Source organism: Haliotis cracherodii, unplaced genomic scaffold (assembly GCF_022045235.1).
Source record: "Haliotis cracherodii isolate W230 unplaced genomic scaffold, xgHalCrac1.p SCAF_13, whole genome shotgun sequence".
NCBI classification, from domain to species: domain Eukaryota; kingdom Metazoa; phylum Mollusca; class Gastropoda; order Lepetellida; family Haliotidae; genus Haliotis; species Haliotis cracherodii.
In genome coordinates this window covers 21,991,371-22,006,559 of record NW_027266268.1, presented here as the reverse complement: position 1 = coordinate 22,006,559, position 15,189 = coordinate 21,991,371, and the positions used below count along the sequence as shown (strand labels likewise).

General features: G+C 41.3%; 1 protein-coding gene across 2 annotated transcripts in view; it reads right to left on the bottom strand.

Annotated features, from left to right (window-relative positions):
* Window positions 1-1,609: 1,609 nt before the first annotated feature.
* The window catches only part of LOC139459054 (solute carrier family 53 member 1-like), a 36,139-nt gene continuing 22,559 nt past the window's right edge, over window positions 1,610-15,189 (bottom strand). The window contains exons 8-16 of one of the 2 annotated variants that reach the window (XM_071240496.1): window positions 14,969-15,047; window positions 13,664-13,851; window positions 12,602-12,781; window positions 10,609-10,759; window positions 10,061-10,252; window positions 9,139-9,314; window positions 7,427-7,560; window positions 5,955-6,146; window positions 1,610-3,040 (exon numbers count right to left, since the gene is read on the bottom strand). In XM_071240496.1, the coding sequence (XP_071096597.1) occupies window positions 2,962-3,040; window positions 5,955-6,146; window positions 7,427-7,560; window positions 9,139-9,314; window positions 10,061-10,252; window positions 10,609-10,759; window positions 12,602-12,781; window positions 13,664-13,851; window positions 14,969-15,047 (1,371 nt within the window). In that variant the 3' untranslated portion in view covers window positions 1,610-2,961. The remainder of the gene's footprint in view (window positions 3,041-5,954; window positions 6,147-7,426; window positions 7,561-9,138; window positions 9,315-10,060; window positions 10,253-10,608; window positions 10,760-12,601; window positions 12,782-13,663; window positions 13,852-14,968; window positions 15,048-15,189) is intronic. The other variant, XM_071240497.1, reaches the window with a different exon arrangement.

Sequence of the window (15,189 nt, the reverse complement as noted above, 5' to 3'; positions counted from 1 at the left end):
AACATTATTAGCTGATCCTGTAACACCGGAAATACCAGTCAACAAATCCGAACTGAAGTACACAATCTATAATATTATAATATCTGGTTATAAAATATTTGTTCATTGTTTATCTGGACTAATGTTTCCAATATATTTTGTTAATTTTATTCAAAATTTCATTCAATATCATCATAATGTTAACAATAATATGGCGAAATCGTTTGCAAAGTGATTGGTGTGAGGGTCATGGTTTCTTGCCCTGAAAACATACTTCTCCAACTTGTCATGTGATCTGATATTTCTATGAAATGAGTAGCAGGAAATGCCAAATATGGCATATTAAATGAAGAAGGTCAGGTTTACGCGTGTTGACTGTAAAGCTTCTCAGAGTTGTGTCCTGAGTTAGTACGATCTTTTGAACTAAATTATACAATATTATCTAATTGTGCAAAGAAATCTGCTGTCACTAATGTAAGCCATTTCAAGATACATTTAATAACTGCCTTTCCCTGTGAAGCATGGAATCAAAACACTTCTGACATGTCCCGTGTATTTATATCGGCTGTATGTTGTTAATATTGTAGGGTCGGCCTTTGACCAAGGTGTATCATTTATGTGTTGTTTTAAAGAGTCGAGATAGGGGAGTCTCTATCCGGTGTCAACCACGACCCGGGATTATCCAGCCAGTACCCTCACACTGGAACAAGGACGACAACAGTCCGAGCACAGTCACTGTGTTGTAATAAAGCAATATGGAAGACAGAGACATCTTCATTAGCATCATCTAGCATTACTCCATGACAATATGTCACACACAAAGAGGAGATATCAAAATTGGTCACAGCATTTCTTAAGAAAAGGAAAACTATAGACAATAAGTCGCACCGATCGTAACATTAATTGTCTTAAAGAGGGACTATCCTCCACAGGCTAGTGTATTCCAGTGTATGGTCTGGAAGGTAATTTAAGGTACCGATATATAACTGGATATTACTTTTAAAGACAATCGGTGCATGAATAATAAAATCTGTCTATTTAGCTATCACTATATTTCCTCAACAACCAGACCTGTTCGTCATGGGTGGAACAAGCATCTGAAATATAGTGATAGCTAAATAGACAGATTTTTTATTCATGCAGCGATTGTCTTTAAATGTAATATCCAGTTATGTATGACTGTTTAATAATCTCATACCAACTTTGACTGGAGTAGGTCCAATAGTTTTTCAGATATTGTAGTAAACGTTGGTACCTTAAATTACCTTACAGACTATACGTCTGACCAATGTTATTACAGTAAGGACATCACCAGTCATCGAAACATTGAGAATTTACACCGAACAAATCCATTCATCATACACTTACACATGCATTGACTCATAATTAAATTTTGTATTTATTTTCAAAGTACTATTTACCAAGGTTTGCAATGACCCGTCCTGATAACTGCTTGGGCCTACCATCTACGACGAACCAGCAAAATGCTAATACTGACTGTATAATAACAAGTCCAAATTAAATAATCTGTTAACACAAAGTGACCACCTTTCACCTTAGCAATCATACGCTACGATTGTCGCAAGTCTGTGTTAAAGTATGGGAGTTGCGATCACCTTAGTCCTTTGATCGCTTTGTGAAACAGGGCCGTGGTCGATAGCTACAACCTCTAGTCAAAAGGACAGCACTGAACATGGAGAATTTCACACATGTAATCGCGAAAATTAAGTATCACGATACATATTGTACTGTATAATCGTATTGTGACGCCCCTACTGCCTTGTGTGATACTGAGACATTGTCTCTGTGTAATCTTGATAGTCTTCCACTGATGCATTCATACACATCATAACATAGCAGACAAACATGTGGTACTAGAAAGACTTGAATCCATTTTCTAGGACTGTTATTGGGCCTGAGCATATTCCCCCTTTAAGAAAGGATGGTCTGATACCGAGACAACATGTACACTAACTCAATCAGTAAGTCTGTCAACTTAAACCTCATCCTCACTAACTAGTTCTTGGTCCTATTTGTCAAAATATCAGGGATGAAAATTAGCGCTAGCCCAGACCAGTTGCTTAATGTAGGGTGAGTAGGATTTCATACATTTTCGTTTGTTTGTTTGTTAATCGAGTTTGGATCAGACAATCCAGTGACTGATATCATGAGCATCTATCTATGCTACTGGAATACGATGACATGCATCAACCAAGTCAGTGAGCCTGAGGACCCGATCCCGTTAGTCGCTTCTTACAACAAGCATAGTCGCCTTTTACGCAAGCATGGGTTGCTGAAGACCTATTCTACCCCGGATCTTATGTGATTCACACAGTTTGGGGCGTATTGCAGCATGTTTTCACTATTTGGGTTCGTAGATGTTATTGGTTAATTTCCAACCCTGAAATGGAAGAAAGACAACTCCTCTCCCAACAATGAATTGTAAAGGAGTGAGCAGTGTCTTTTGTGGTCTTCATCAAATGATAGGACACAGATTAAGCACTTGAAACACACATTTGCAGGAACTAAAACGCCCCTCACACACAGCTGCAAGTAAAAGAAACGATGCAGCTTCCAGATTCTCAATATCTTGAGAGAGACACATAAATTTGAAACATGAGAGAAACAATATGTCAACATAAGTAAGATCAAACTGTAGAGTTGATTGTACAACAAGTCTGCTCATGTATAAACAACACAACTGTCAACTTCCACGGTCTGAGGTGTACCATTCGCTGGTCTTGTATTTCATCACAGTCAGCATTGAGAAATATCCTCTGGACTCAGAACCCCCTATTGGGGTGTTCGGAGCACAATGACCACTGTAGATCTGGGCCCACTTGAACATGCGCTCACAAATAACTCACATAGTTTAACATAGGCTTACGATAGTCTTAGCGCTAAGATCGGTTTGTGCAAGTGGGCCCAGAGCTGCTCCACCACTCGGTCCGACATCGAGAATGTGGTTCAAAAGAGAGTAGATCACAACCCCTTCATCTTGGGCATGAGGGGGGTCCTCTCCTCATCCTCGTCCACCCACAGCCGAGTGTCTTTCTTTGATCTGCGGGGACAAGGAAAAAAATAAACTCATTATGAACATAAAATAAAATCCTGCTTTGAATAATGTGTGAGAATGGTTTTAAGCGGCTTTTGCAATAATCCAGCAATAGCACGGCGGGGGACTCCAGAAATGGGCTTAACATGTTGTATCCATGTGGGGAATCGAACCCGGGTTTTAGGCGTGATGAGCGAATGCTTTAACCACTAGGCTACCCCACCAATGAATAAGTGATTTGGGTTTAATGCTGCTTTGAGTAGTTTTTCAGTTATAGGTTGTCAATAGGGAGGAAAGCCTGATTTGATGAAGGTCTGAACCCACAACACTGGTATGGTGCTGACGATGCATGAATCATGAGGTTAAATCACGGATTCAACCCTACAATCACAGGATTCTAACATGCATAAGGGGACGCGACTCTGCAGGGATTGAAGACAGGGCCCCACTGCATCCCCCAAACAAAAAATGTTTTCTTTGTATCAAGGGATTCAACCCCACGATCACATGATTCTGGCATGCATAAGGGACACAACTCTGCCTAGGGATTGAAAACAGAGCCAACAGCGTTTCATAACAAAAAAAACTTTTCAATGTATCAAGGGATTCAACCCCACGATCACAGGATTCTGGCATGCATAAGGGATGCAACTCTGCCTAGGGATTGAAGACAGGGCCCACTGCTACCCCAAACAAAAAGCTTTTTCAATGTATCAAGGGATTCAACCCTACAATCACAGGATTCTGGCATGCATAAGGGACGCAACTCTGCCTAGGGATTGAAGACAGGGACCAAAGCATCCCCAAACAAAAAGCTTTTTCAATGTATCATGGGATTCAACCCCACGATCACAGGATTCTGGCATGCATAAGGGACGCAACTCTGCCTAGGGATTGAAGACAGGGCCCACTGCATTCCCAAACAAAAAACTTTTTCAATGTATCAAAGGATTCAACCCCACGATCACAGGATTCTGGCAACGGGAAAATATCATGACAAACCAACCAGATATTCGAGTAAACCTATTACTGCCCTGTGTTTGTGTGACTGCTCTGTATTTGAGATACACAATGATAATACCTTACTGCTCTGTAAACATTTCACTGCCCCAGGACTTTGTTTCCCCAAGCCTACACCTTAGACTTTTGTGAAAGGAACACCCGAAGACGACCTCTGAAGGCAAAGATTGCTTTGAGGAAGGAAACCCTGGGAACTTATTACACAAAGCGATCTTAATCATGTTGATGATGCAAAATATATTAACTTACAGTAGTTGAGGGGTCAGAAGTCTTTGTTGCCAAAAACAAAACAAAGTAATTTTGAATAACGGCTAAAGCCAACGAAAATTAGGCTGTATTATGATTAACAAGAACAGACATTTCATTGTCGAAAGTGTGACACAGAATATCCATACAGAGATCGCGGGGAAAGGACAGGAAGCTCACCTGAAATGGTTATGTAATTTAAAAAAATCAGGGTCAGTATACTGTTAATGTTTTTAGTAGACATAGATGAATGAAAGTCAGCAAGAACAATGGAACACTGGACACTAGTATCAGTAGTGTTTGGCTTCACAAAAATAAAAGAATTGGTTCTCAGGCAATGACTCTAGTGCAGGCAGGCGATGGTTTTTTTTTTCAATTGCCGCCTTGATCATAACACAAGATGTGCAGCAAAGCAGTGAGCAGGTAAAGGGTACTTAACTGAGTGCTTTATTGGATGGCATTGTTTTTAAGTATTAGGAATGTTTTGTTTTGATGTTTTTTGAAAAGGAAATAAAAAGGAAACATGCGGCAGACTTTATGATGATGCAGGCGGTGCCTGAGAACCAAGGCTATTGTTTTTTTCAGCCTTACTGTCAGTTGATGTTATGGTGAACATCACGTTCACAATGTCTGATCTCACAACACAGTAGTAAGAGTCAGTAAGTGAATGTTGTTTTACGCCACATTCAATAGCCATGCTATACATGGTGATCAGGCAAAACCAGTGCTTGACAGCACAAACAAACATCCAAGTCATCAGGGCGCTGTGACAGTGATTACCCCACAAATCAGATACCATTTATCTTAAGAGTTGTTTCAAAAGAAATCTAACAAATGAAAGGGAGTTGTGTAAGATAAATGTTTTATTTGACAGACAGGTAATAATCTGTTTCTTACACAACCTAAAACAACAAAACTTTAGCAATGAATCGATGGATATTTTGTCTATTCTCAGGATCACAATGATGATATTTGTATTTTTGTTTGTTGTTTAATATTCCAGCTATATGACGGCGGTCTGTAAAAAATTGAGTCTGGACCAGAAAATTCAGTGATTGACATCATGAGCATCGATCCACGCCATTGGGATACGATGACATGCATTGATCAAGTCAACAAGCCTGACCACCCGATCCTGTTAGTCGCCTCTTACAACAAGCAAAGTCACCTTTTACGGCAAGCATGGGTTGCTGAAGACCTATTCTACCCAGGATCTTCACAGGTCCACAATGATGATAATGCAAATTAGATAAGATCAAAGAGCATTTATTAAACACTATTAAACCTAAACTTTTTCTATATTTGCATGGACCATGAGAAACTTATCTATGAATTACAATCAGGAAAGTAGTCTGTCATAATCTGACCTTAGGTCAGTAGGAGCAGCCAATCACGGACCTGGAATTCGATCTCACATATTTGTTTGATACCAGCTACCTCAATGGGTTTCTCGATCACAGGTGTGTGAAAAAACACAATCAGCCAGGTCACCTATCGTAACTGCTAAATCCACATTAGTCAGACCTTACAAGAAGCATGGGACAATCCTGTTCATAAAATCCGAAGTGGATGTTAACTAGTTGTGATCAGGAAGTTAACAATGTCTGTAATTTCACACATAGTAGTTAGAGAAACATTAAGTTAGTAAAAGCACCTGTTAGCGAGGAGTTTTCCTCGTTTCTCGTACCGCCTGGAGTCAGCACCATAGAGTTCGTCCATCATCTCCACGATCTGCATCTCATTGCTCGAGTCAATTGGTCCAATGGAGATGTCTCGGACCGCTCGGAACTGACCACAGTTGTTGAGATGCTCGTTCTCCAGACGGAAGAAATTCCACACAAACCGCCTGCATGAAGATTATCATTAATACAATATTTTACACATGCAAAATAATGCATCATCAGCATGACAGAGAACTAATTGTGTGTTTTCAGCCCCCTCAATAACAAAATATGAAGTTATATTTGGTACATGTTTTCTTAAAACTGTTTTGGACATGTACATCGAATATAATCACTTACTGCTATTCTTTCTTCAAGTTATTGCCTACATACAATCATGAAATTTATGCATCACTAAATTAATGTGAATGTCAATCTCAGACCTAAAATGCATCATGAAATTAATTACCAATCTTTGAAATATTTAAACAAATTGGCAAACAAAAACACCAAGAGTGGTTGAGTTTGGTTGTGCCCTGTTTTTAGCAATATTCCAGCAATATCACGGTTGGGAACACCTGAAATGGGCTTCACACATCGAACCCATGTGGGGAATCTAACCCGGTTATTCGGCGTGTCGAGCTACCCAACCGCCCTGATAACACCAAGACCTTAGACTTAAAATTATATGATATAGTTTGGGGAGATAGCAGTTCGATTGAATAATATCATAACAAACATTACTTCAACTTCTTCATATAAAATTAATAGGGCACACCCACTAGAAGACTACTGTATTCAGAATGCCAGAAAAAAGAATGGGTGGGGCTTTGGTCACATTATTGCGCTGAAAGATTTCGTACTGTTGCCTACCAGTTTTTTTGTGTTAATGATTTAATAAGCAGTCTGTGAACCCATTATTGTTAATGTATTTATTTTTAAGAATTGACTTCAATATGTATTTGCATTTATGGAGGTATAAACATTAAAAAACGGCGTGCACTCATTGTGTACGTGAATTTACACAGCATGCACACCAGCCTGTACGTTTAAACAGAAAAAATATCAGGTCATTTCTTCAATATAGATCTACATAACAGGATCATTAATAAATTTTTATGGTCGGACACAAATCATAATACTAGCCTTTTGGACCAAGAAAAATTATCGAAATTAAAAGCTTTCAAAGCTGATAATCACTTTCTATAATTTATATAACAATTTTCTTCAGATTTCCTCAGGTTTGAATTTGGACTAATAGCATACCAAAAGGGTTCTTATGATGTATAGTCCTGCTGGCTCTGCAGCCTTCTAGATTAAGGGGTGTCCGGTGGTCCTTGTGGAGTGCTGACCCTGAAGCATTTGAATCCAGGAACCTCCTAAATTTGTAACTCTATCAGAGTCACGACAAGGACCTGTTGGCTGTCATTCTAATATAACACACAGCTCTGTGTAACACACCCACCTGAACACCTCTAACAATGTAAGTATTGTTTTAAGTATTTCGTTGTGAATAATGAGACCCTCTCCTATAGACACAGACAGCGACCATGTGAATCTGAGGATGAAATCTTCCACAATTGCAAAGTAGTAGTAGGCCTGAAACAAAACAAACATTAGTATCAGAAGCAACATCCAGTGTTATGAGAAAATCATCAGTTGTCTGTGCAGAGCTCCAGATAAGCTGCGTATCTGCGTCAAATACGCATCAGAAATGCAGAAATACGCAGTAAAATAAAATCCAAGTGTACCAAGTGCGCAACGAACATTACAGATAAAAAAACCAACTTGTGTGTATCATCAAAATATTGTGAAGTAACCCTGCGTATTCGATTAGCAAATCAGCAACTTATTTTGAAATTATAAACGGGCATTCCGTCAACCTTGCCAAACTCAACGATGACAGTTACATCATGATCATTTGCCATCACACTTTCTTGTAGATGTATCGTGGTATTTTTGAGTCCTATAAAGCTCTCGAACCCACACGACACCAGTTTGCAGGGACTATATGAATAGTGTTTTTAAATATTTAACTTAAATACCCACATGTGTAAAAACTAGTGGGTAACAGAAATTTGAATACCCAGATAGAATTACTGATACCCAATGATTTTAAAATGCATGGGTAAAATACCCACAACACCAAAAGCTTATCTGGAGCTCTGCTGTGCCTCTCTTAATCATGGACCCTGTGAAGATCCGGGGTAGAATAGGTCTTCAGCAACCCATGCTTGCCGTAAAAGGCGACTATGCTTGTCGTAAGTGGGGACTAATGGGATCAGGTGGTCAGGCTTGCTGACTTGGTTGATGCATGTCATCGATCCCAATGGCGTGGATCGATGCTAATGGTATCAATCACTGGATTGGCTGGTCCAGACTCAGTTATGTATTTACAGACTGCCGTCATATAGCTGGAATATTGCTGAGTGCGGCGTTAAACAACAAACCAACCAACTTAACTATGGTAACAGGACAGCCACATGGCTTGCTCCTTGTTCCTGTTCTCAAGACGGATACCCCTCCCACTGAGTGGCACCTTCCACTGCTCATGAACTACTCTGTAGCTATGGCAACCATCAACCCTACCAGACACACCCCTCCCACTGAGTGGCACCTTCCACTGCTCATGAACTAGTCTGTAGCTATGGCAACCATCAACCCTACCAGACACACCCCTCCCACTGAGTGGCACCTTCCACTGCTCATGAACTAGTCTGCAGCAATGGCAACCATCAACCCTACCAGACACACCCCTCCCACTAAGTGGCACCTTCCACTGCTCATGAACTAACTGTAGCTATGCCAACCGTCAACCCTACCTGACACACCCCTCCCACTGAGTGGCACCTTCCACCTCTACGCACATCGCTATATAAGTGCAATAATCTTGTACGCGACGTTAAACCCATTTTCACCTCACCTCACCTCACCCCACAGGGGTTGTTTAACACTAGAGTCAGTCTTATCTAAGCTATATCAGCGCAGCCTGAAAGTAATCAAATTCGGACCAGTCAAACCAGTAATTGGAAGCATGAGCATTGGTCCACACCCAACACCCAACAAGGGTATGATGACACACGGTGAGCCAAGTCCTACTCCCAAATACATACTCCCTACGGGGGATATATCCTCTTACATCTAGATTTAATCTTGAAGACACACTGGATATCTTACCTTAAAAGCATAGACAATTTCCTCCCTGAGAAATTTGTTTTCACCAGCATTTTTGTCAAACAGTCCCCAGTCCATCTTGATGTCCCAGGTGTAGGTGTAGCAGGAGCTAGCCACGGCCGCCACCAACCACAAGTAGAAGAACACGCTGTTCTGTCGGTAATCCTCGCTGTACTCCTCTAGAAACAACAAACAAACAACATCAGCCGGAGCAGCAGGAGCCACCACAACCCATAGATAGAAGAACACGCTGTTCTGTCGGTACTCCTCGCTGTACTCCTCTAGAAACAACAAACAAACAACATCAGCCGGATCAGCAGGAGCCACCACAACCCATAGATAGAAGAACACGCTGATCTGTCGGTACTCCTCACTGTACTCCTCTAGAAACAACAAACAAACAACATCAGCCGGATAAGCAGGAGCCTCCACAACCCACAGGAAGTAGAACACACTGTTCTGTCAGTACTCCTCTAGAAACAACAAACAAACAACATCAGCCGGATTAGCAGGAGCCACCACAACCCACAGGAAGTAGAACACGCTGTTCTGTCGGTACTCGTCTAGAAACAAGAAACAAACACCATCAGCCAGATTAGCAAGAGCCACCACAACCCACAGGAAGTAGAACATGCTGTTCTGTCGGTAATCCTCTAGAAACAACGAACAACATCAGCCGGATCCGCAGAAGCCTCCACAACCCACAGGAAGTAGAACACGCTGTTCTGTCGGTACTCCTCTAGAAACAACAAACAACATCAGCTGGATTAGCAGGAGCCTCCACAACCAATAGATAGAAGAACATGTTGTTCTGTCGGTACTCCTCGCCGTGCTTGTCTAGAAACATCAAACAACAACATAAGCCGGAGTAGAATAAGCTGCCACAACCAACAGAAACAACAAACAGCACCTCCCTCTCACCTACCTCTATGTATCTTGTACAGTGTGGAGAAGAGCATGACGAAGAAGGTGGTGGAGTACTTCCCCGCGTTGACCACGTGGGGGAATAGGAGCTTGGTGTCACGGTAACGCCGAAGGCACTGAGCAAATCGGAACCAGGCAGGAAGACAACCAACCACCGCACGGATACCATAGATACTCTTGGTGCACACCTTCTCTGCAGAAGTGGAAGGACAACAATTAAACTTTGTAGCAGGAACAGTGAGTGAGTGCTTTATTGTTTCTTTGAAAAGTATTTTATGTATTTAGTGACATGTTGACGGGGATGGAAGACCCGAAAAGATGCACTTTGGTGAAACCCACCATGGTGCTGACAAACCTAGGAACGTACTCAGGACGAACCTGGGAGTCAAACCCACAGTCAGAGGTTTCTGGCACACCTTAGGGAAGCAACTCTGTACAGGGAATTCACAGGGCCGATCCATTAAGTCGCCTCTTACAACAAGCATAGGTTACTGGGGACCAATTCTGACCTGGAATCCCCAAGGGGGAGCAATATTGACATCATCTCACCTGTATCGTTGCCCAGCCACTCCACCTCGAAGGCGAAGTAGCAGATGAGGTATTCGAAGTCAAGCAGCACGGTGGCCAGGCTGTTGAGCTGATCAGCCAGCCAAAAGTCAGCGAAGCCCACATGGTGGAACGGAGCAGTGAAGATACGGAACTGAAACACAGAACAGAGAACGTAATGTGATGACTTCGTCAAGGTGACTTTTACTTCGCTGATAACAGGACCAATAAGTCGGAAGTGGTTTAATTTTACATTCGTGTAATACCTCTAAAATAAAGACAATAATAACTTAAAAAAACACACTTTTGAACTAAGTAACAATATTTCCCTCTTTGCCTTCTGAGGGCATGTAGTTTGAATCCTAGATACATCCCTGGCTGTTTCCCACCACCTTCCGAGGCAAGGGAGTTAACCGACTATAAAAGTCCAGTTTCCACCCTTGCCGAACTGGGATTGACTAACAAGTCTTTGCATAGTCCAATCAAATCATGTTACAAAATCAACATCTGGTTTGTAAACTGCAGTGCAGACTTCGGTCAATTGCAGGATTTGCAAAGTATGTGTATCATCAACTTAGCGTCAACAGATATTTTCCAAATCTTTATCATGTTTTTAATCAAGGTGCTCAGCTGATTTGATGCACTTTGTGAAGTAAACCTGTTTTATTACAATATAGATCTTGATTATCAATCAGATCTTCTTCACTTGGTGCCGCCATTTTGTTTGAAGCAAATGCAAGTAATATGAGAGGTGGAATCTGATTGGTCAATAGGAGGGACATAGAAGGGCAATAACTCGTAATAGCCACTGCTGGCATGACGATGGAACACTGAAATTCCAGCCAAGCTCGGCAAGTGTGGAAACTGGACTTTTACAGTCAGTTAACTCCCTTGCCTCAGGAAGATGGTTTCCCGCATAAACCCACATGTCTGTAACCACAATATCCAAGAGCTAAGCTATCAGTTAACCAGTAAGCACAGGTGACAATAATTACACATACTCTTTCTTATTTCATTTTCTAGCACGTAGTTGGACACTCGCTAAATAACGGAACAATGTTTTTTCATAATACAGTTCCTAAATTTCCCAACCCCAAAACATGTAAGTGTGATAGACTCAATATCTGTTTGTTGATTTCAACTTCTGAATTGCCTGAAACCTCGGGGTATCGCGGGACTTGTCATGTATGCTAAACGGAACAAAATGCACTCACTAACCTTCATGATTATTCGTGTTCTCTATATCAGACGCCATTTTTTTTTATCTAACTATACATATTTTACTGATAAAAGTTCATTTGTCCCATTAGTAAAAACAGCAATCCTAGTATGCCAAAAGTATGTATTTATCATTAGGCTACTAGTGAAGAATGTATTTCTAAGTATGGCATTATGGCCCTTATGATCTTCTTATAGTTTCTGGTCACAGAACAGGAAAAAAATGTGCGGACTATGTAACTTCCATTACCTTATTAGTTGCCATGAATATGCATATGATCTAGTTCAGGTCGATAGAGAAAGTTTACTTGGGAAACTGCGTGTTATATCGTTGTCCATTGAAAGTCGGGCGTAAGGTAATATTAAAAAGATGCCAGAAGTAAATATCAACACGTTAATAACTCCTTACTTACAGCAGACTGAACATTACGTGGAAATTGAAATTGTTTACGAAGCGAGCACTTCCTGGTAACTGATTAATAGACAGCTGGTAATAGGCGTGTCCCTCGTGAACTACCGGAAATCGCAAATGCCACGATACCATGAATGCTGCAGTACCACAGGGTCCGAGTATACTTGATACAGTATGTTTCTATTTCTTTCCCCATCATTAGGTTAATTCACCTGACAATGGGGCAACATGTACCTTTGAAAAGTTCTAAACAATACAGAAGATGAAATCTGAACATCTTGTGTCTCTGAACTAGAACTTCTAAATGCCAATCACAGACAATAATACTATTTAAACATATTCTTCCCAATAAAGACAGATACGCACCAGTACCCGGAGGAGCCACATGCGGGCTCGGTAGTAGAAGATCTTGAAGGGGTTGATGAGGAACAGCATCAACATCCCTGCCATGGACAGAGGGAACACCATCGACGGGATGGAGACGGTCGGGCTGAACAGGTAGCACAGCACACTCAATGCCCACACCACGGCCAGGAATGATGCGAGCTGGAGAACAGATTCAGTAAATGAAGGAATATTATAAAAATGCATTGGAAGGAATGGTGTTAATGTGTGTTTGTGCACTAAGCAATATTCCAGCTGTATGATGGCCAGTCTATAAGTCTGGACCAGAAAAAACAGTGGTTGATATTGTGAGTGGGGTATGATGATACGCCATCTACCAAGTACCCGAGTCTGACCCTCCGATCCTTCAAGTCACCTCAGCATAGATTGCTGGGGACAAATTCTAACCCAGAACGCCACTGGATGTTTGAAAGGTGTAAGACCGAAGCCTTTGGCAAGGTACTCACAGCACTCACAGAGAACATATTGTCTGTTATTCCAATCTTTGAGTTGGTTATTGTTTGTTACTCTATGTACGACTCATGGTAATTTTAAGAAAGATAAGATATGACAATGTCAGTCCTAAAAAGAAACAAAAATCACTAACGTCAGGCTTTAGTTCAGATGACACAAAGTGACAGAGTAAACTGGCCAAATAATCGCACCCAAAAGTGGGAGAGATTTGACAATAGGCATTGAGAGAATAGGTACAGATGATCGACATGAAAATTGTCAGAATATCTGTGAAATACAAAACAAAAGCTTTTTGTATGTCAGCATCCTAGAAATGATCTGCTCTGGCAAGGCCTAACATTATCTCTACATATTATGCAACAAACTACCTAGTTACATAAACACCTGTTCAGGAAACAAATACAGTAAACTACAGTTATAACGAACTAAAGAGACCAGTAATTTTAGTTCATTATAACTGTAGTTCGTCATAAGCATATATACAGCAAATGTACGGGATCAAAAAAAATAATTTTGTTATATTTGCCAGTTCATTAAAAGTTACTGTAGAGCTGTTCCTATGGTAACTACCTCTAGCAACTGAGCATGTGTCAGATGATGGCGTGGGTCGATCTCGAAGATGAGCACATGGTTGACCCCGGATGACCTCCAGCCGTACGTGTTGACCCCCAGGAGGAAGAGGATGAAGATGAGCAGGAACATCCCGCGGTACATGCGCAGCGCTGGCTCCCAGTCCGCGTGGTGGTCCGTGAACACAGCTGCAGCCGAGACACAACCACAGAGTCAGCTTGGTTGAACACCCGAGAAATATATTGCAAGTTATTCTGTGGCATTTGATAGGCTAACATAGCTGGGGTGGTCGGGTAGCCTAGTGGTTAAAGCATTCGCTCGTCTTGCCGAAGACCCGAATGGGTACAATGTGTGAAGCCCATTTCTGGTGTCCCTGTCGTGATATTGCTGGAATATTGCTAAAAGCGGTGTAACACCATACTCACTAACTCACTCACTCAATAACCAAGCAGCTTATGTTGCCATAAAAAAAAAAAACATAGGCCAGGCCCATTAACAAACTTTTGTTTTTTGATTTATAGATGACTTAATGAGCAGGGCTTGTGATGTATTATTGTGCCGAAAGACGCTGCTGATGTCGAGGTACACAGTATGTGCACCATTTTTTACATTTATACCTGCATAAATTTTTTTTTTTTTATTACTAACTGAATTGTTATTTTGGGTAGGAACTTGGAATGAAGGCAATCCTGTTTCTCCCTGTGAGAACTGTTTTCATTTTTTTGTCATGTGGTCTTTTTCAAGAAGAGAGGCAGGTTACGCTCACAATATTGTTGGTGACATGTTTGAAATAGATCTACAACTGCTTCCCTGCAGGCCTTTCTTGTACTACTAATAATGAACGCATAAGTGGAAGAGAGTATAGTTTAATGTTGCTTTTAACACTATTTCAGCAATATCACAGCTGGGGACACACAAAGTGGACTACACACATTGCATCCATGGGGGCAATCTTCAACGTGATATGCAAACACGTTAACCACCTGGCTACCCCACTGGCCCTCTCCTGCCGCAGTCGACACAGGGTGACTTCTTGTTTGTTTGTTTGTTTGTTGTTTAACGCCACACTCAGCAATATTCCAACTATTTGATGGCGGTCTGTAAATCCAGTGATTGACATCATAAGCATCGATCCACGTAAATGGGATCGATGACATGCATCAACAAAGTCAGCGAGCCTGACCACTCGATCTCGTTAGTCGCCTCTTACGACAAGCATAGTCGCCTTTTACGGCAAGCATTGGTTGCTGAAGACCTATTCTAACCCGGATCTTCACGGGTTGACTACCTGTACAATGTACCAACCTGCAAGGATGACGACGATGATGAGGATTGAAAACATGCCCAGAAACAATCCCACTTTGAAGTTGGTCCACGGATTTTGCTGCAAACAGAAGCACAAGATGTCACATTCTGTTCAGGATAAAAAAGGAAATATGAAACACTGTATTTTGACGTATTAAGCGCCAAGGGTGCTCTCAAAATTAGAAATTGGGGGCTCTTATTGGAATATTATTTTGGTGAAA